Raw genomic sequence first — 21,223 nt, forward strand, 5'->3', positions numbered from 1 at the left:
AACACAGGCAAAGCCTTAATGTCATTTAGGCAGCGCTAGCTATTGATGAGCAGTCCCACCCACATCAATATACATTTGCATTAGCATAAGTAGGACACTGAAAGGAGGAAATAGCCCCCAGAGTGTGAATTTTTCATTGTAAACTGTAACAGCAACACACACAAGCTGGTGGAGCAATTTGTAACAGTGTCATGTTATATTCTGTATACAGAAGCAAGGTATGCACATGGTTTAATTCATAGTTTTATTTGCATAAACATGTGAACGCATATTTGATAAAGTGCTGTGCTTTACACTATGCACTAGTGCACTGTTTTACTATATGTAAAAATTAGAGATGGCACGATACCACTTTTTTATGTCCGATACGATATCATAAATTTGGATATCTGCCGATATGATATGAATCCGATATAGTGTATTTTTTAATCAATAAAACTGTTTTTTTTTATATCTTGCTGCATTTTGTATAAGTTCATACTCAAGTTTTAAAAAACAAGAGACTGAAGCTATTCTGTTATACCTGTATGCAAAAAATACACTGCACCCAAAATATTTCATAGTTCAGCAAAACTGATCAATCTAATTAACTTAAACCTGCTCCATCCTCCCTATTCTGGTATTTTAAAGAGTAAGCGACCTAACTAATAGGGTTCTAAAACTCCCAGCAAAAGAAAAAGAAAAAGGGAACTCTCCACGCTCCACCTCATGATGCTTAATCGACGTAATCAACTTTAATTTGATGCAGTGTGAAAAAAAATGCACAGAAATAAATTATTTTTCAAGAATAATTAAATAGATTCAACATCTTTCTTCTACAGAATTGCAGACTGCACAGATGGTATCTTCCCAAAGGAAATAGGACTATAGCTTACTAGGGTATATTAGACTTAATAGTTACTATATACAGTAATGGACTTCTATATATTTCACATCAGATTAAAACTTTGGGTGTAAGATTCAGATAATTATTTGTTAAAAGCTAGACATTTTAAATGAGAATAAGAAAGAAAAGTATGTCTTTGTGCCCCCTTTTCCCTGTTAATGCCCCTGGCTAAACTTTGCCAGGGGGGCCCCTGCACAGTTACCAGCCGTCAGCTGCGTAGAAAAGGATCCTGGTGTAGAAAGTAATATTAAATACATTCTAACAACAGATTATCAAGCTTAAACGTGCTGCTGTTGTTCAGCCGCTGGTTTCCTCTTTCTGGCACAAAGTGGGCCAAAAACAAACAAGTGAGAAAAGCCGATCAGCTGATCATTGATCAGTTTCAGGATTGAAGTAGCAACAGGAGAGGGAGGGAGAGAAGAGGCAGTCGCTCCATATATCGGTGGTTAAGCTTAACGCTGGAATGCTTTACAAGCATTCAGAGATGAACTTACACACTTGCTTTACTTCTCTCGGAGATGAGATGAGGCTCCAAATGCTCAACCAGACCGTCGACAGGTCTCGCGCCACAACCGCTCTATCACCTGACGCATACTGCTCCGACATGCTACCGTTATGAGCCGAGTTACGTTTTGTGAGGTGCTTTTTTGATATTTAATGGATCGGATTACATTTTTTTATCCAATCCAGTAATTTAGGTCAGTATTGGACCGATGCCGATACGTAATATCAGATCGGTTCATCTCTAGTAAAAATCTGACTTTTTCATGTTAATTGTAAGGAATTAATGGCCTGCATTTGTATAGCGCTTTTCTAGTCCATAGGACCCCAAAGCGCTTTACACTACATTCAGTCATCCACACACACATTCACACACTGGCGATAGCAAGCTACATTGTAGCCACAGCTGCCCTGGGGCGCACTGACAGAGGCGAGGCTGCCGGACACAGGCGCCACCGGGCCCTCTGACCACCACCAGTAGGCAAACATGGGGTTAGTATCTTGCCCAAATGCAGCCAGGATGCAGCCTGGGATCAAACCACCGACCTTCTGATTAGTGGCCGACCTGCTCTGCCACCTAAGCTACAGCCAGTGAAAATATATTTCTAAGTGTGCTCGAGTGCTAAATGCATATTCATAAGTATACAGCATTGTGCAAAGGTCTTGAACCACCTGATTTCTCTATGAGCAACAGTTCTCCTGGCTTTCTGCTGATCTTTTAAAGATTTTCTTTGGACATTTGCTGCTTTTTCACTCATTTTCAGGCCAGTCTTTTTACCTGAACTGAGCAGTGTTTTTCATTTGTTCCTAAGCCACTCAACACTGACCTATGAATCATTTGAGAAACATGAATGAAAAAAAGCATATACCTCAAGGGAGGAGCCACTGTTGTGTCTATACATAACAGAAACCTTAGCTAAGAGCCAGTTTTAAAGTATCTGTAAGCACTTTGTTACTAGCAGCTTGTTGTAAAGCCACAGGCTTGGTTTGGAACTGCATTTCTTCCAAATATATGACACTCTGTTTATGGGAAATATATTTTTCCCTTATTTGTACTTGTGTTTTTCATACAGGACGAGTACCAGTTCTGCTACCAGGCTGCTCTCGAGTACCTGGGTAGCTTTGACCACTATGCAACGTAAGAGAACAGACAACCATCCATCCATCTTTCTGCTTTGAGGTCCACAAACAAAACCAACCGAGTGAGCCAACAGAAAGACGGCGTGAGATAAACGTGAACATTGAACCTTTTCCGGGAGCGAGATTCAAATTCTGCACCAACGAGGACAAAAAGCAACAAAAACAGCAACAAGAAAATCTCTGTCTAACAGCGTCTCAGCAGGAGTTTCCCTGAGGAGCTGCTGGGTGTGGAGACTATCCATGTGTAATCCATATACTTACCTCAGTGTTCCAGTGTGAAGGACGTATAATACATGTGTGTTGTGGTCAGCTATCTCCAATATGAACCAGTGAAATACAAATGGCTTCTGAACAGGAATTATGATACTCTATGTGTATAAAACAAACAAACAAACAAAAAAAGATTTAAAAAAACTAAACAAAAAAACACAAGAGCCTGGATATTTGCTGCACCCTAAATGGGCTTTTTATCCTCAACTTTGTATCTATTGGTTTGATGTACTAAAGGGGTTACAAAGTGCAAAGGTGAACGTTTCTATGTTTCTGTGAGTCTATTTCTAAGGTGTCTACTGCTACCATCAGTAGTCCTGCCTGTAGTTTGAAGCATATGACTAGGTCGTGGCTCAGCAGAAGCCTTCAGTATGGACTCACCACCCCGAGGACTGTTGGAGAAGCATGTGGATGATCATTTACCTGATGCACAGTGCCAAGAGAAACCACGCAGCGTGAACATAAACTGTGGCCTAAAAGGAGAGGTGACTCCTTCTTTCATCCAGCATAACATAATCAGACTAGAGACCGCTCCTTAAAAAAAAACACAACACAATAACAAGGATGAGTTGGCAGCCCCAAACAGCTGACCTCGAAACAGCGATTAAAACTTACTGCTTTCTTCACTCAACAAAGCTTGCTCGCTATTTGCTGTAGTGCTTGTTCATCTTCCAGCTCGGCTCCTCTTGATGTCAGTCCTATCGGTTCAGTTCAGCAGTGGCTTACTGAAGAGAGGCTTAATGAAAGAAAGAACTGAGCTCCAGTCAGTGTCTTTCTCTCTCTTGAGTTCAGAGAGCCATCTTTCTGTAGATTTTTCTGTTTTCACTGTATGTCTTTGCCTTACGTTGACTTTATTTTTTTTCTTGCGTCCTTCACATGCTGCTTCATGCTCGCGCAAACCGTGTTAAAGCTTTTATTGCCGTGCATTGTCTTCACTCGAGGATGAAAATTTTTTGTTTGGTTGGTTTTGTCCTGATCATCTTCCTCCACTGAAGTTCTCCTACTTGAATTTTGCCGCTTCTGCAGTTGAACCCTTGTGTTAATTGCTTTTCCTCGCTAAGGCTACCGTCAGTGAACGATTACAGGAAAAAATTCAAATTACATTCAAAGCTAGTAGTGAACCGCTCACTTTCAACAGTCCTCTGCCTCTATCCCATCCTCCTGTTAACCCTATTAAAAGTTTCTCTTTTCCTTAAACCCTTGTTGTACAGAACATGCTCAGCTTTACCGACTGATAGATCCCCCCCGCCCCTTCCAATTAAGTATGACTGCACAACTCCTCGATATGGTTGTTTATCTTTTTCTGAATTTGAAATGTAGTCATGATTGGTCCCACGTGGTGATTAAACAGCACAGCGATGTTCCAATATAGCAGACATCTCGACCGAAATCACCGATTGTGTACATACAGTCTATCATTGGAGTCCTATACAGTACAGTTGCATAACGTCTGAGCACAAAATATAACGTGGGATTGGATGTGATGTAGTACTTATTGTCGCGAAAAAAGAAAAAAAAAAGAAAAAAGCCTTATTGTTATTGTTCACTTTGTCATATTTATTTCGTATGATTTTTTTAAAGGATATTTATTATGACTATTTTGTTATTTTTTAAGTTTGTTTTTATTTATTTGGGATTTCTAGCAGTTCTAACCAATAAGACGATGTTTATTTGCTTCTTTGGCGAGCCATTGTTAAAGTATGAAATTGTCACTTTTTTTATTTTGTCTTTAACCGTCCATTTTGGTGCTTTTTTTTCTCCTTTTTTTTTTAAAGAAAATTGCTTTATTGTTATAACGTATGCCCTCAGTGTAGGGTGCTATTTGATACTGATTACTGATGTCCAACTAGTCAGCTAGAGATGTACGTACAATAGAGGCAGGACTAGCTTCAGTTTACAGAAATGCCCTTCGATGCTCTCCCTCGTTCAGCCTCCATAGCTGGAGGTACGTTTCACCCCACCGTGATAGGTGTAAGGGCATCAGAGAAATTAGATATATAGAGCAGACTACAGGGCAGATCGGTGAAGACCTCCTGGCAAGCTGTTGGTGTTTAGTTTGCTTGAAAGCACATGGTAGCAAGTGTATTTTTGACAGGGAATGGATAAGAATTGCCTAGCTACACACTTTACACACCCTGAAAAGTTATTGTTTGAACCTGAAATTATTCTCATATGAACTCTATGTGTGGTCCATAAGTCTTGACAATGTTTGACATATATGAAATATGTTATTCCTTCGATTTCTAATGATTATTGTGTCAAGAGAAATATAAAAGGCACACGCGAAACATTATATGAAATGTGTTGAGGGAAAAGCTCTGGTGATGCCATACCCCTCACTTATGTACCTGTTCTTTCCTTTCGAACCATAGATGTAGATATTGTATCTCGACTTTGTATTAAAAGCAGGATGATTGGATATACAGCACAATGAGCTGCTTGATTCTTGTGGGGGGGTGGGGTAGCTCTTTGGTGTGATTCACTCTTCGATCACTAGATGGGGCCAAAGTAGCTGCACCTACTCTTCAGTAGTGCACACACAAACAGAGAATCTGTTTGGATTAGCCTCCTTTTTCCACTCAAAATGTACAAAATTCTTTAGCTTCAGCTTTTACTAAAATCTTGAAAAATTGCAGGTGAGTTCTTGGTCTTCTTTTTGTGCTAATCAAGCAAAAAGCCCTGCCTGAATGTAAAAAGTGCAGATGGTTGACTGAAAATGTTGCCCTATCCAAACTGAGAGAAAGAGACGACCATTTACACTGATTGGTCACTTCATTAGCTCCACCTTCCTTGTGGTTGTTTAAACGATGATCAGTTGGTACAAAAGGCTCAAGTACTGTTGCCTTCCTATCAGCTCCAAACAATGTACTGATTCTTCTCTGACTTCTGACATCAACAAGGGATTTTGGCTCAGAGAACTGGAGCTCCCTTACTCGGTACTCTTGGTGTTTTTGTGGGAAAATCCCAGCAGATCAACAGTTGTTCTGCACTGGTGCCAGACAGACTGGTCCGCCACTTAAAATCAGCTCACTTCCCCATTCTGTTGCTCAGTTTGAGCTTCATGATCCCGTATGCACACCGAAATGCATCAAATTGCTGCCATGTGATTGGCTGATTAGATGTTTGTGTTAAAGAGCAGATAAACCCAATAAAGTGGCCGGTGAACGTGTATGCACTTTCTAGTCTTACTAACCACTCAGAGGGTTTTCAGCAAAACAAAGAATATTCATGCATTCAGATACATATTCATGTAGCTCTTTATCTTACCTATAATAATGAATGCATGAGGCACAATTTGATGTTGACCAATATTCTTAATTTTAGTCTACCTACCTCGTTCCTGAGCCTCGGCCACCTCTACATCTTCAGTATCGAGATTTATTAATGAGTTTTTTCAAAGGATTAACTCTAAATATTAACAATAATTTTTTTTTTAACTTTGACTTTTGACTATTTAAGCTCAGCGACAAGTTTGAAATGTTGTAATTCCAAGTTCACGTATCCATAAGGCTTTGACTCTATACAGTTCTAATACATTATATCTAATATATCATCTCTATAGCTCAGTAGTGACGATGTTCATTATAAAAATCTATAACTGTTGTCACATCACAGGTTCCTTACTTGATAAAATTAAGTAGGCAAGTAAATTTTATTCCTATAGCACATGTAAAACCAAAGTGCCTTATACTAACATAACAAAGAATATTCAGGTTCGGGAAAAATGTATGCCACACACATTCACAATGTTTACATGGAATAACTTAACAACAACCAATTGTCCAATCACCATTCCAGAAATCAGCAGTTTCTAAAAGTTTGACAGAAATGTTTGTTTTTCCAGAGTTTCAGTGTAACGACTGCAAAGGCGCGAGCTTTTAAGAGAAGCCCCGACCTCAGGATGATCAGGAGTGTTTGAGAATCAGATCTTAATGATTTTAAACAATACATGGATGCCACAAATCTGTCACGTGCAGTAACAAGACCATTTAAACACAAACAATTAAATAGTTAAAAATAGAGATTTTGATGTGTCTGTTGGGAATTTAAACCAGCCTAATAATGAACAGAACTCCATTTCAGGTATTTTAAATGGAATTTTATTCAGTTAAAATTAAACTTTTAACATAAAAATTATATTTAAGATACCTCCAGTTCTTCTAAATAGTCAAAAGTAAAAAAATTTCACATTACAAAAATGTCTTTCATCCCTCACCCCATCCATTTAAAGCCACCCGTCAAAAATATGGATTGAACAAACCAGAATTTATGGCAGATAATGACGGAAACCAGGACTGGACAGACTACTTTCCTTTCATCAGGAATGTTGCTCCTCGGATTAGTGATAGGGTCTGTTTTCAAAGCACATGCCATGCACAAAGAGATTATCAACTGCTGTTCACTAATGCTCACGAACTTGCCTGTCCTAGGCAGAGCTCTACACGTGTCTGACGTCTGGACTAAATCTGAAAAATCTGCCTGCCATCCTCATTGTTCCTGACTGTTATCGGTCTGATATGAACAGCTGCTGCATCTTACACTGTTTCTTATCAGACGGGGCCAAATGTTAACTTACTATTTCTTCAAAATCTCTCTAAAAGCCAACCCCTCACTGCTGTTAAATGTTGCACAGAGGAACAGAAAGGGAAAGTCAAGAAATGCATTGTTCTGTCCATGAAAGGCACGTTCACATGCGCTTTCATGACTCCAAGCTGGTGCACGTCCTTAATGAGATGTGTTAAAACACGTCAGGTATGTTACAAAATCAACATTATTTGCCTGTACACGGTTTTGTGCCCCAGTTGGTTCCACACCTACAGACGAGTCACAGCAGTCAGCGTGAAGCACCCGTGATGGTGTCAGCGTTAGGGCTGAAAAATTCCTATTATGTGAATTATTTAAACACATATGCTTGAATTTAATTTCACTCTGATTGACATTAATTGTACATAGCGTTTTTCTGTCGGCACATTTTAAAAACTCATAAACTGTACAGGTTAAAAAAAAACACTCAGTTAAATTAAAACTTTTATGTTTACACAATTTCTTTGATTACCTTTCTTTTTATAGCAGTTATCACTAAGGAAAATCTGATCATCAAAAAAACAAACTGGCTGCTCAGTGGAGGAGGAAGGAAAAGAAAACCAAACAAAGATCCTTAACCTGAGTTGATTTTATACTTCATAACAGAAACAGTCTTCTACCGCAAGAACTTCTTCACTGCTTCCATAATAGGCAGTATTACTCTGCATGTACATGCAGTACATAAGTGGGCGAAATAAATACTAAAGTGTGTTGCATATTACTAGAAAATGCAACTGTATAAACTTTATTTTCATTCTTGAACTTGTATACAAAAACAAAGAGATTTCCTAAGATCCTCTGTCAGAGCAGACACTTTTGTTTCAGTCCTCAGAGGTTGTGGCTCTGTTTCATTACAACATCTCATTAAGAAAACATTGCTTCATTATTTACACCTGTGCTTTCCCCCTCTCGCATATCAAAATATGCCGCGATGCAGAAGAGCACAGTTGTTTTGACAATCTAATATTTCATTAATTTGCAAGGTGGTCTGCAGATGGCACCGGGGTGCAGAGGTTAGTGCGATTTCCCAACAGCAGCTGAAGCCTCCTGCTTGGCTCCTCTCTGTGTGAGTTCTCTTTGTGTCTGCACCACTTTTGTCCCATATTCCAGAGACATGCTGCTTTAATTTGGTATTTTAAATTGGCTTTAGGTGTGTGTGGTATTAGCCCTGTGAGATGGACTTAAAAATTCTAAAAAATGGTCAAACTGATTTGACTTGTTCACTCGAGTCAAAGTAAAGAAGTACTGAAAGTTTACAAGAAAAAGTTTATCTTTATTTATTTGCCAAGCCATCTGAACCTCCTGTCACATTAATATTAATGCAACTTAGATCCAGTTCTAATGAATGCACCCAGCTTGAACATCTGTTGCGTAGAACACAAGCAGAGAAACTTAAAAAAGGAACTATTTTTGCTGTTGCCTGCATTGTAGATGGGTGACCTTCCCTTCAAAGCTAAAATAGAAAAATGAATAGACCCAGAGGTTAAAGTGGGGTTTGGCAGGTGGAGAAAAACAGTTAGAAACAGCTACAGTAATTTCCAATGTGATCAAAGCCGATTTTTTTTTATGATATTTTATTATGGTGATCTATTGTACGTGTAATCATGCATGGAAATGAGCTATCAGCTAACTCTGGTACAATGCATCAAATGGCAATACTGACAGCCCCTTTTTGAATAACATTCATTTAAAAAAGAAAGAAAGATGTTGCATGAGCTAACATGGCTGATTTTTAGCCTCCAGACAGTATAAAGCTAATATACAGGTGGAATTCAGTGAGTGAATCTAAACGTAACCTAACTCTGACCATGAACACCACAGACACTCTGCACAAGTCTCACACAATGCATAAGTGTAAACTTTGCCACAATACCTCCGCCTGTGCTAAAGTGCCTGCAAATTTCATGCAGTCTTTAAAAAATAATACGTTAGTATACTTCAATTTGTTTTGCAGGATGTTTCACCGTATAAACAACATAACTTCAGCAACAAATCTTGTGTAGCTTCGATATCCGTACAAAAAAAACAACTGAAATTACTGGTTTATCAAATCTAAATGAGTAGATTTGATAAACCAGTACGTTTAAAAAATAATCTCGTATCTTCCTCTTTTGTCTTTCTGATATCTTTCTGTATCTTGGAGTGATTTTATCTCACATTCTTTTCTCTGTCTGGGAACTACAGGAGTGAAACCTTTACTTTTAACTTCACCTTTGTACACAAACAGGTCGCGTGTTTGCCCACATTTGCTGAGCTATTAGAAAAATTACCTGCAACCTTGCTTCTTTTACATACATATATATAATTTGTTCGCATTTATTTATTTATTGTGGAAAAACGAACCCGACATTTCTGATAAAATGTAGGGAGTAAAAGTACTAATTTATTATAAAAATAAAACTCAAATAAATGCTAATTTCAAGAAAATTCAACTTAAATACAATATGTCTGCCTCTGGCCCCAGGACCCCCTGCACCCTAACTTGGATATGCTATTAAGAAAATTAATGGAGACGTGTAATGTCACCTGTTACGGTGGTAGAAAGGGACTTCATTTACAACTGTATAAAATAACTTTTATCAAAAAATTATTTGTCATCCTATTAGATAATGTGCAGTGAAATCAACTGTGCCATTGGAAGAACAGTATGCAGTAACTAATGAACTAAACACAATGATATAAATTAAACACACAGCAAATGAATCATGTACAACAGGAAAAAGGCGCTAGCTTCAGCTTTTGCAGTCTTTAAATCACCTTCAGCAACAACATTCATAAATCACCCACAGTCCTGTGCTGTAAATTACTAATTAAAGTGTTGAGCTTTTTCTTTTAGACTCTTAAAGAAAAGTTAGCAAGCATCAGCAATTCTACTTTTTCATTACTTCAAGACCAAATGATTTGGTAACACTTTATAATCATGTCTTCCATTTAACTACCTGGTATAACTCCCTGGTAATTATATGTACCTTATATTTAAAAGGTGGGTACACTGGAACAAGTCAGATTTTTACAAGAAACAAGGAAATAATTATGCAGTAAGTAAATTTAATCAGAATCAGAATCAGAATCAGAATCAGAATCAGAATGGGGTTTATTGCCAGATGTTGAGGTTTACAACATTAGGAAATTGCTGCGGTGCTTCAGTGCAAACAATAAGAATTAGAGTGCTATGTAGAAAGAAAGATATGTGCATGAGATATACATGAGATATATACATGAGAATAAGAATTATGAGTGCTACGTAGTAAGTTGTGCATAACTAATTTTAAGTTGTATCTAAACTGGGTATTTTACAGGAAAGGAGACACTAATTATACAAAGTAATACAGTCATTTTGAGCACTGTGTAATTTTGCGGAAAATCAAACAGTATTTCTTCATGTTACATATAGTACGCTGTGCTTTTTGGGCCTTTTTGGATCATATTATGGATTTTCCTTAACTTTGCCTAAGCTGCAGGTATGTTATAGGAAAGGAGACATGACTTTCTGAAGATTATGTTTGAATCGAGTTTGAGAAAGAAAAACAAAAAAGTAAGGCCAATAATGTAATGTAGATAGGCCTGGAAATTTTTGCGGTATTTATACGATGGGTGGATCGACTGGATCGACTAAAAATCTTTAAATCTCTTTTCTGAAAATCATCTGAATGCAATAATTCAAAAAGAAAGTTACCTAGGATTTTCACATTTTTCAAAATTCTCTTACCAAAAATCTTGGACAAGTTTTGGACACTTTGCACACCTTGGCCTTAAGGTTAAAGGGCAGGTTTTCAGAAAATCTTGTGAATGCAATAACTGGAGAACGTGGCGGTGTAAGATTTTCAAATTGATACCATAGGCGTATCTACTAAAATCTCAGACAAGTTTGAATCTCAGTGTCCTAAAGTTCAGAAGTCCATTTTTTGGGAAAATCCTGTAAATGTAATAACACAAAAAGTAAGCATCGTAGGATTTCAAAAGTGGTAGCACTGGCGGTTGGCAGTATCTTTTTTAAGTTACTGTCTGTACAGTGATGCAATATTTACATAAAAATATGTCATGTCACGCTATCCTCTGCTGTGTGTCTGTCATTCTTTCCATGTGATATTAATCTATGCAGGCTGAAGGTTTTGCATGACAGACAACAATGTTACTGTCATATCTAAATCTCATGACGGTTGTCTCTGCATACCTTCTCATTGTGCGTGCTGATGCGTGTGGGTCTAGAAGGTGTGTCTCTAAGTCAAAGGGTGAACATAGACAGTGCCGCCCATAGAAAGATCTTCCTATGAGGAGCAAACTCTGCATCAGTGTACATTTTCCTCCTTCCTTCACTGATTGGTTTTGTTATGCAAAGCTCCACCTCTCACAGCTAATTGGTTAACATTAAAAGGCAGCCGTCAGGAGGCTGTCTTTGTCCTTTGTTTTTTCTCTCACCTGTGTTCACCTGGCCCTTGGTGATTTAGAGTCATTTCCAGGAAATACAAGAGAAGCAAAGCCCTGCACAGAGCCAGTAAACGTGGATTACAGACATGAAGTTGTACAGTTAACTATGTATTCGAGTGTATGACTTTGTGTGTGCGTGAGCCGGAATTGTTTATGTTCCATCATGACTCTGAAAAATAGGAAATTCTCACTGGACAGCTCTGGGTGAGTGTTTATCTTATCACATTTCCTCCTTTGTGCCTAATGTACATGTTTTATTTGTTGACAGTGATATTGACTTTTTAAGCGTGCAGTGTAAAAACAAAAAGCCACTCTAAATACCAGCTGTAGAGTACAGTTTTTCATTGTGCTCGGGCTTTGTGGCGGCTGCTTTTGCAAAAGTAAAACCATCCTCCGGAGAGCCAAGTCAGTTGCCCAGAGACAGCAGACTAACCACCGGTCTGCGAGGCAGACAGTCAGAAAGTTGGCACAGCTGGTGCTTGAAAGGCTGCTCAAGGACTTGGAAGACAGTGTTGGAACAGCATATTATTTTCTTGTACCTTGTTAATGTTCAAGAGTGCTTTGATGGCGAACAGATCTTTCTTGTACCTGTTGATGAGCTCCATTCATCGTTGTGAAAAGTCATTCTGTGACTGATGCAAACAAAATAGCTGAAGATTGTAACAGTTTCCCTATCGCCACGCAGGAGCTGGCACCCATCCATCAGGGAGAAATGCATTAATTTCTATTTTGCTGTGATTTCATTACCTTTTTGGTGTTCTATATTGATAGCGTGTGTCTGTGGGTGATATAAAAGCTGGATCATCAGTCTGACATTTATATCCTGGTCTCTTGGGACAGTATCGTGGAAGGAAGTGATATTTTTGGCACGAGAAGAAGCAGTTTTAGATCTAGTACAAAGAAAAATAAACAGAGCACGATGCTGGACGCAGTACAACTGGAGGGCCAACTAAATCACAGCCTTGACTCCAACATGGCCCTGAGGTAGAGTCTTCCTTCATCACTACACAGGGTTGGGGGGTATTTACTAAGTATTGGATGGTTTAAAATGTTAAAGCTGCACAGACTGTCAGATATCTCCCTGAAAACATCCTTATCTCATTTGTGTTACTATTGTGCCTTTGTGTCATCAGAGAGCAGACCATAGCAGAGGAGAATCTTCAGCGATCAGATGATCACGTAAGCCTGCTTCCCTTTACCCTGCTCCTTCTCGTTCCCTTTTATTCACAGCACAGGAATCATGTTTTCACAGTGGCAATGCATTATGTTCCAACATGAAAGCAATGTGACAAAGTGAATGCAAGAAACCTACCTGAATATGACGCTCTACTTGGATTTAAGGGGCTTTGTGGTTACCTTTAGGTTGTTATTTATCTTCTTGCTTCAGGGCTGAGTTTCAAGCTAGTTTCTCGTAGCATTTTCGGACACCCCAGGTGGGAAAGCTTTACAATGTAACATCAGATACACATGGTTATCAACTACATGAATGAGGAAGTAGACAATTTAGAGCCACGAGTGATCTAAACTAGAGTTCAATGCAGGCTGGTTATTGGCCATTTACCAGGTATCCAGAGACTAAGCAAATTCTAACTGCTGGAGGGTTTAAATAAGTAAATGTTTGATGACAAGCTTGGCAGCTCAAAAGTTAGTATACTGATGCTGAGTGCAGGTCTCGAAGTCAGTTAACAAACCTGATTCTTCTTCTTCTGTATCTGAAACAAGTCTGAATGGAAAACTTTTTGTTTCTTTATTCCCTGCAGTACTTCAAGCACAATAAAAGCTTCAACAAGCTGTTTCCAGAGATTCCTGTGTGGGACAGCCTGGCACACGGTGAGCTGAGCTGAGGTCCAGAGGTTGTAACTCATTTGCGAATATTGATTATGGAAATGGCTTCGCAGAGTGTCCCCGATGTCTTTGCTGCCAGATGAAGTGCCACTTAATGCTTTGTTTTCCAAGCGGTCTGGGGTGACTGCACGGCCGAAACGCTTCAGTAAATGTTTCAGCAGTCATGGCTCTGGTGTTGTGTGGGTATCACCTTAGAAACAGTGACCTAATGCCTTCGAACTGTGTGTATCTGTTGCAGCTTTCACGTGTTCCCTGCAGAAGGAAGTGCTGTATCACGGAAAACTCTTTGTTTCTCAGAACCATGTGTGTTTCTACTCATCTGTGCTGCTCAAAGACACCAAGGTAAGCCAAACTTACGCCACACACTGAAATGTGATGGCAGGAGCTGCAGTACTTGGACTTTCCCAGCTGCAAAATTACAATCAAAGGGAGATCATTTGGATTTTCTAGATAAAGATACAGAGGAGCAGTCAGCATTACTAGTCCGAATCCTGGTATTTCACTTGGATTTTTAGCATTTATCATACCTGAAGAGAGAACGACACAGCAACTTTCTCTGGGGTTTGTTTCTGCTTGTTTCACTTTGTGAACGTTTGGCATGTCATTTTACTGTAATGAGCTCTGTAAGTTTCTAAAGAAAACCACACTCATTACCATTCATACATTGCAGGTGGTGATTCCTGTTTCCAGCATAAAGGATGTGAAGAAACATGGCTCAGCACTGTCTATGCTTTCTATACAGACTGCTGAAGAGAAGGTCAGCACACACCTTTAAAAGTAGCAGTTGAGTCTTTGCATTACAGATGTAAAGTGTAGTTCTGCGGTTAAGTATTTAAATCAAAAGCTATCAGAAACCTAAGTTGCTCTCTAATAAGCTGGCTGCTTTGGTGCTCAGTATCACGGGGAACCCTCTCAGGGTTTCTGGCCTCAATGACGAAGTTTACATCTAAAGGGAATTATAGTTGTGAAAGCAGAAACCTTTCTTTATTGTTGAACTTCTTACCTACAACTCAAAGAACTCCATCCACCCCTTTTCTTCCACTTATCCTTATCAGGGTTGCCCAACTACCACAGGGCGAGAGGCGGGGTACACCTCAAGCAGGTCGCCAGTTTATCGCAGGACCTCAAAAAACTGAAAACATAATTTTTTAACTGGATACTTTTGAGTTCAGCTAAGTTGATTCGTGTAAGCATGGATGATCGGGAGGTTTTGGTTACCTCCACCACACAGGCTATGCTTGTGTTAGCATTTTGCATGCGTGCATGTCATTCTGTCTGTAAACACGATAGCTCAAAAAATTCTGAATTAATTCTGATCAAACTCTGTAGAGGTGTAGACTGAGGTCATGCTAACAGTCATTTAAAATTTGGCTTACATCCACCAAGGACATAATTTTATTATGACTTTCTTACGTACATTAGAATAACAGGTTATAACCGTTTAAATGCAAAACTTTTTTCACTTTATATTTGGTAATTAATGGGTAAATGAATTTTACTAAACAATAAAACAAATATTACACATGTAGTGTTTCCAAATAAATAAATAAAAAACAATGAAAATAATTAAAATAGGTTGAAACAGGCCAATTAACAGAAGTCTGCACTACAAAATTCTTAAAGTATGTTTAAAAAGAACAAAGAAAACAAGATGAATGTACAGAAAAATCTATATTATTCCCTTAAAAGTAAACGCTGCTCAGTGAGTGAGCTGCCTTGGTGGACATTTGTTTTCTCAGACTGCTTGTTGTGTAGTTTTTACCTTTTATAATGTGTATTATGTGTTCCTTAATATGTGTTTTACTTTGTCTACTGTGTACGCGCAAAATTCATTTAGAAACCAGCAGCACAATGTAGCATCGACTGTAAACAATCTGGTAGCATTCATTTATTTACAAATGACGAGATCTCCAAAAATAAGTGTTCATTCTTGACTTGACACAAATGGTTTAGCAGCTGGTAAAAGGAAATGATGGACAGTGTGTTAACTGTGATCGGGCCTCCTGCAGTGAGCCTGACAGCTTGTCGAGCTAACATTGCAGATTAACTTTCCGGGGAAACACTGAGATTTAAGCCTTTCCTCTGCTTGTTTGTTTTCTCTCCCTCAGTACTCGTTTGTGTCTTTGAGAAACCGTGAGAAGTGTTACAAACTCCTCCAAAGTGTGTGCTCATATGCGCAGGTACTGCTGCTGCTCCCCGGACACACATGCAGGTGCAGGCATCATTTCTCAGGCTAACACGAGCTGTTGTTTTTTTCTGAACTTGTTTTTCATTTGTTTCGAACAGGCGGAGGCTGTAAACAGCAGCCCTCATCCGGCCGTTGCAGAGAACGAAGCTCACAATCCGGTAGGTTTGACGCTCAGCAACTGCAGGAATCTTGTAGCAGCTTAGCGACTATCTTGCAATACTGCATAGTGATAAATTATCTTATGGCATCTCTCTCTTTATCAGCAATTCTCCAGTTTTTCCAGTTTGGACGACCGTGTAGATTTTCCGAGCAGTGACTCTCTTGATACCAGCTTTCTTCAGACGTCCAGTGAAGGTAAAGGAAAGACACTAAAGAGCACTGATGGGTGATCATCACCGCTTAATGGTTTTGACTTTAACTGTTAAAGTTCACTTTTCTATTTGAAAAAATTACATTAAGGGGTTTAATTGCTGAGCTTACTTGTCTTAATGTCTTTTCAGGCCCCAGCACAGCCAACTCCACTCGTCAAAACAGCATAATAGATGAAGAAGACAGAGGTGTGTATTCAAATACAAACACACACATGTTGCGGCCATACAGAGTCGTGTGATTGTAGAACAAGTATTAATTTTTTTTATTTGTTCTTTTGGTCTATGTCAGCTGGACTGTGGATTTGGAGGTTCATTGCACAACTGCCAGAACTTAAGACTCTCAGTGTTGTCTTCCACATCTACATGGTGCTGTGAGTATAGTTTTCAGATTCATAGATAAATGCTGCTTGAAATCTGTAGTGAGCAGTTTCTTTGTAGAAGGAAGAAAACATGATGTACCATTAGGGTCATCTCAGCAGTAACGATGTGGAAGGAGATTAGAAATTTAAACACGGCGCCTTCACCCAGCTTCTGTGTTATAGACCAGCTATGTGGAAGGCAGATTGTGGACCTGAACGCAGGACTCAGGGAAACAAGAATAAATTCAAAAATCGGCTTTATCGCTGGTAATACACAAGAGTGCAAAAAGATCTTTAGGGACAACACAGGGTAAGGGAACACAACATCCAGGGACTCCGACCAGAGTTATTATAAGTTCACATTTTCTAATTAGCTTTTATTTTTCTTTGATTTTGACTTTTTGTTTTTATTTCAGTTTAGTTTCCAGCGTAGATTTTCACCTTTCAGTTATTTCTTTTATTCTTTTTAAATGTTTACCCTTAGTGTAGTTTTTATCCATTTCAGTCTTAGTTTTATCTTGTATGAGTGACATATGTCAGAGGCGAGATTTAGGAAAATCAGTGCAGGTATTACAATAAAGACACGGAACGTTTTAAAAGCAATTCCCTCACGGTCTTGTCTCAATAAAGGCATCAATCAACGTCTCATCAGGAAAGCCGTATTAAAATTTTTACCGAACTAACAGATAATAAAACCCAGGATATTTCCTCTATATTTAGTTAACTATAATAATGAGGGGAGCGGAAACAGGTGGGAGGGCAGCTGAAACTAATCAAGAAAACAAGACAAAGGAAGTAAAACGTGAAACATGACACAGAGAAATAAGATGAGCAAAATACAACAGGAAACAAGAGACAAAACTGTACAGGGAGATCAGATTAAAGTGAAACAAAAAGACAAACATACAGACAAGACTGAAGGAACAGGATGGGAACACAAAAAAGGAACTAATTAGTCCAAGGCCATCTAGGTCATCTAGGTCAACTAGGAACTAAAGGGAAAAGTTTTCTTGATGCATGCTCAATCATCCAGGTAAGGAAATCCAAAAAAAGTTGATTCTGTTCATCTGGACGTAACATTTTTGGTGGGAGAAACATTTCGTCGCTCATCCAAGTGACTTCTGTACTCTCAGCAGGTTTCCCCAATCTTATAAACAGTACATTTGCACAATGACTGAAACTAGCACCACTGAAGGAACATTAGGCTGTGAGGTCAGCTTCTTGATCATTAATATGCAAATTGTCATGACCACTGATCAGCAACCACTGCTCAAGGTCTTTGATCAGTGGTTGGGGTTGGGGAAACCTGCAGTCAGCAGAGACTGTAGACGTCACTTGGATGAGTGACGAAACGTTTCTCCCACTGAAAACGTTACGTCCAGATGAACAGAATCAACTTTCAGGGGGTAAAAGCAGGAAACTATAAATAATTAAACATGAATCACTTCTCAAATCAGAAGAAATCACATAAAAACACAAAACCCAAGGTCCATGACAACACGATTCTAGTCACAGCTGTGAGTTTGACTGAAACTGACTGTACATCCTAAAACACTGAAGGTTTGAAGGGAAAAAAGGACCATGAGCTATTGCTTTATGTAGAATTTTTCAGCAGACCAAAATTCATATTTTTGAGGTATAAAACTGCAAAAGCACTCACACATCTACTGGATCTTGGCATGCTTTTTTTTCTCATACTGATTTACTGGAATGGCTGCAAACTCTCCAGGAAAGACAAATATCTAAACCTTGGTTGCGGAAATGTTATCAAGGCTGCACACAGATCCAAGTCTCTGATATCCTGCTGTTAGTCCTGTACAACATGTACTCATCCTAGACTCTCAGGCTGTAGTTCTTCCTGCACAACACACATTCAAGACTTTACTGTGGGTGTTTGTAGGCTGGTGTTGCTCCTGTTGGTGTCCGGATACATCGGGCTAAGGATTTTAGCGCTGCAGGAGCAGCTGAACTCTTTGGGAGCTTTGACTGACTGGTCTTCACATCACAGAGAGTGAGTTGACACATGCACATGCACGCAAAGGGGAAGCCACAAAAAGAAATCTGTTGAGGAACGGGGGGGGGGGGGAGGTGTCTCAAACCGGTTTTTGGAGACTTTTTTTTTTGGAGACCAGTTTTACTGGTTCTTAACAATAACACAAGGAAAAGAATAGGCTTCCAAGGAGAATCACACCCACTCGGGATTATGCATTTTGAACTGTAGGCAGTGAAATGATGCTTTGCAACAGGCTGGAAAATACGCCTGAATCTCATTGTAGTTAAATTGTTTTAGTAATGGGAATGGATGTAATAAGTTACATGGGCAAAATGCTCAAAATGTATCGATACTGTCCTCTAGTTTTAGAGGAAAATATTCAGCTTTTTTATTTTTGCTCTGATTTTGTGAGGCTGTGTTTAGATGTCGATTTGTTCATGGAAAACATGTCATTACGCCGTACGAGGCATAATTAGATGCTGAGCTACCTCGCATTTTAAGTTCAAATTATCTCCACTTTAACCGGCTTGCATCTATAATTAGAGTCAACCTGAAGCAGTTAAAGACTTTGTTTTTACATTTTCAGTATTTTTTTATTACATACCATTTCAAGCACATGGGAGTTTCATTTGCATTTTCATGTAGTAAGATTGCCACTTTACTTTATTAAAAGATTAGTACATGCCCCACCACTGCTCTCTGTCTCATGCTTGCTCCTTGTTTTATTTTAACCAGGTACCAGGAAACATAGCTGTTGGCTGAGATCTTTGACTGCTATGATCCTTTTTGTACATACTGTACCATTGTTCTGCTGTTGTTTGTCCAAAGAAATGTTCAGTATTGCAAACAAACTGAGTAGACATGGAGCTCCTGTGGTAGCACGATGTTCTACAGAGGGCGGAGGTCAGCGCGAAGATGCTGTTGGTGTGCCTGAATCGAGGCCACATGTGGTGAACAACGTGGATGACTGATGGAGGACAATATTTTCTGTTAGGAGCACATTGATTCTCTGCTGACTGATCAGAAAGTGAGGGGAGGCTCTCCTGCATGGAGCCATATGGAGGCAGTCTGCTGAAGCCATGTTTATTTGCTGGCTGATAAACGGCTGAGCTCAGCTAGCAGTAGTTGGCTGTCCTTTTTCGTTTTTTCTTTTTTTTTTTCCTGGAATCAACACAATCTGCAACATTGACAACAAACTGAAGATGAAGAAGAGTATAAATGAAGCAATTTGTTACTTGATTTAAATTGATGTTAAAGAATTAATTTAGGGCCCCATATTGCGCTCATGAACTGCTGGAATCCGTAGGCATGCTTTAGAAGAAGGCTGGTAATGACAACAATTAGCCAGCAGAGGGCAGTCGCTTCCATTAAACGCAGACGAGAGATGACGAGATTTGTTTCAGTTGCACTCACTGCACTTTCACACCGACTTGAGGCTCTGATATTTAAACACAGTCAGTGAGTGGTTCATTAGTCCCATCATTAAATGTTGCTGAACTTATTTCATACAGGGCTTGTGCACATTTTAGTCAGTGTTTTCCTTGACTGCTCCATGACTCATGCCCAACCCTTCATAAATTGTATGTAGTAGACAGTACTGTGCAAAAGTCTCCAACCACCTTTTGTTTCTTTCTATTTTGGCAGGAAAATGGAAAGTTTATGCAATTTATTTGAATTTGCAAATATAAATGGAAAGGCAACAACAGAATTCTAACAAGGGTTAAAATCAATATTTGTTATGATCACCTTTATTCTTCAACACAGGCAGCTTTCTTGTAATTAATTTAAGTAGTCTTCAGGAATAGTTCTCCAGGCTTCTTGAAGGACATTCAAAGTTCTTCTTTGGATATTGGCTGCCTTTTGTTTTGTTCTGTCAAGATGTTCCTGCACTGCTTCAATAATGTTGAGGCCAATCCATGACTGATAGTGTTTCATTGTTTGTTTTTCTGTACAGGTTTGCTTTTCCTGCAATGGTAGTGTGTTTGGGATCATTGACGGGCTGAAAAACGATGCTGTAGCAATCAGACACTTTCTAAAATGCATTTTTCTGCATGTAATTTGCCATAATTGAGCCTTTTCTCCATTTCTCTTCATTAAGAACAGCTTCTTGACAGCCATCCTTCCACTGAGACCATTTCTGATCAGGTCCAGGTCAGCTCTCTGCTGTTTATTAAGGGAAGAGTTTCAACTGTTCATCAATAGGTTTTTTTTTAGGCCTGACACTTGTCAGTTTCCTACAAATCTTTAAAAGCACACTGCACACCATGCAGAGATATGCTGTGATTTTTGGCTAATAGTTCTTTGAGAATCACCTTGTACCCCCCAAAAAACTATTTTATGCTAGTTAAACTGTGTTATTGTTGGCATTTTCTTAGAGATAAGAACAAATTGAAAATGGCCAGGGACAAGGGCCAGACTGAAAACGTCCAAAGACTTTGAGAAAGCCTGGAGAATTATTTCTCAAGAAAAGGTTAAATGAGAGTCTGGCTGCTTGGAAGCAAAATATAAAGAACTGAGGGACAGCTCGAGACTCTTGCACAGTACCTTATATGTGTCAAACTATATTTAGGTACATAAGTTTTAGATAAAGTGTAAATGCAATTTAAATTATATTACATTCTATTTTTATTTAAAGCTCTACATGTCTTTCAAATCTTT

The 21,223-nt window shown here is 39.0% G+C and overlaps 2 protein-coding genes across 20 annotated transcripts in view; both read left to right on the forward strand.

Moving 5' to 3' along the window:
* LOC102289157 (receptor-type tyrosine-protein phosphatase S) overlaps nucleotides 1-5,225 on the forward strand; it is a 70,097-nt gene extending 64,872 nt beyond the window's left edge. For all 18 annotated transcript variants that reach the window (XM_042219998.1, XM_042219999.1, XM_042220001.1 and 15 more), the window contains one exon: nucleotides 2,461-5,225. In XM_042219998.1, coding sequence (XP_042075932.1) covers nucleotides 2,461-2,529 — 69 coding nt within the window. In that variant the 3' untranslated portion in view covers nucleotides 2,530-5,225. The remainder of the gene's footprint in view (nucleotides 1-2,460) is intronic.
* Nucleotides 5,226-11,764: 6,539 nt separating this feature from the next.
* On the forward strand, nucleotides 11,765-20,166 carry LOC102288846 (GRAM domain-containing protein 2B). 2 transcript variants are annotated; one of them, XM_005920545.2, is made up of 13 exons: nucleotides 11,766-12,013; nucleotides 12,650-12,793; nucleotides 12,943-12,988; nucleotides 13,570-13,639; nucleotides 13,893-13,996; nucleotides 14,325-14,411; nucleotides 15,763-15,834; nucleotides 15,941-16,000; nucleotides 16,106-16,196; nucleotides 16,343-16,399; nucleotides 16,503-16,584; nucleotides 18,473-18,583; nucleotides 19,301-20,166. In XM_005920545.2, the coding sequence occupies exons 1-13, from the start codon at nucleotides 11,973-11,975 to the stop codon at nucleotides 19,314-19,316; spliced, it is 981 nt and encodes a 326-aa protein (XP_005920607.1). In that variant the 5' UTR covers nucleotides 11,766-11,972; the 3' UTR covers nucleotides 19,317-20,166. The 2 variants fall into 2 exon arrangements, with proteins under 2 accessions (XP_042075947.1, XP_005920607.1); XM_042220013.1 differs by lacking the exons at nucleotides 18,473-18,583; nucleotides 19,301-20,166 and adding an exon at nucleotides 16,701-17,669 and having other exon boundaries at nucleotides 11,765-12,013; nucleotides 16,503-16,603.
* The last annotated feature ends 1,057 nt before the right edge of the window (nucleotides 20,167-21,223 follow it).

This window comes from Haplochromis burtoni, unplaced genomic scaffold (genome assembly GCF_018398535.1).
Source record: "Haplochromis burtoni strain Fernald_Lab_line unplaced genomic scaffold, NCSU_Asbu1 Contig_41, whole genome shotgun sequence".
Lineage (NCBI taxonomy): Eukaryota > Metazoa > Chordata > Actinopteri > Cichliformes > Cichlidae > Haplochromis > Haplochromis burtoni.

Bases quoted from the DNA above. Each gene is read 5' to 3' on its own strand.
- LOC102288846 (XM_005920545.2), top strand. From the start codon at position 11,973: ATGACTCTGAAAAATAGGAAATTCTCACTGGACAGCTCTGG. The intron at 13,640-13,892 runs GTGAGCTGAGCT...TATCTGTTGCAG, and splicing joins GTGGGACAGCCTGGCACACG to CTTTCACGTGTTCCCTGCAG. The intron at 16,197-16,342 runs GTAAAGGAAAGA...ATGTCTTTTCAG, and splicing joins TCTTCAGACGTCCAGTGAAG to GCCCCAGCACAGCCAACTCC.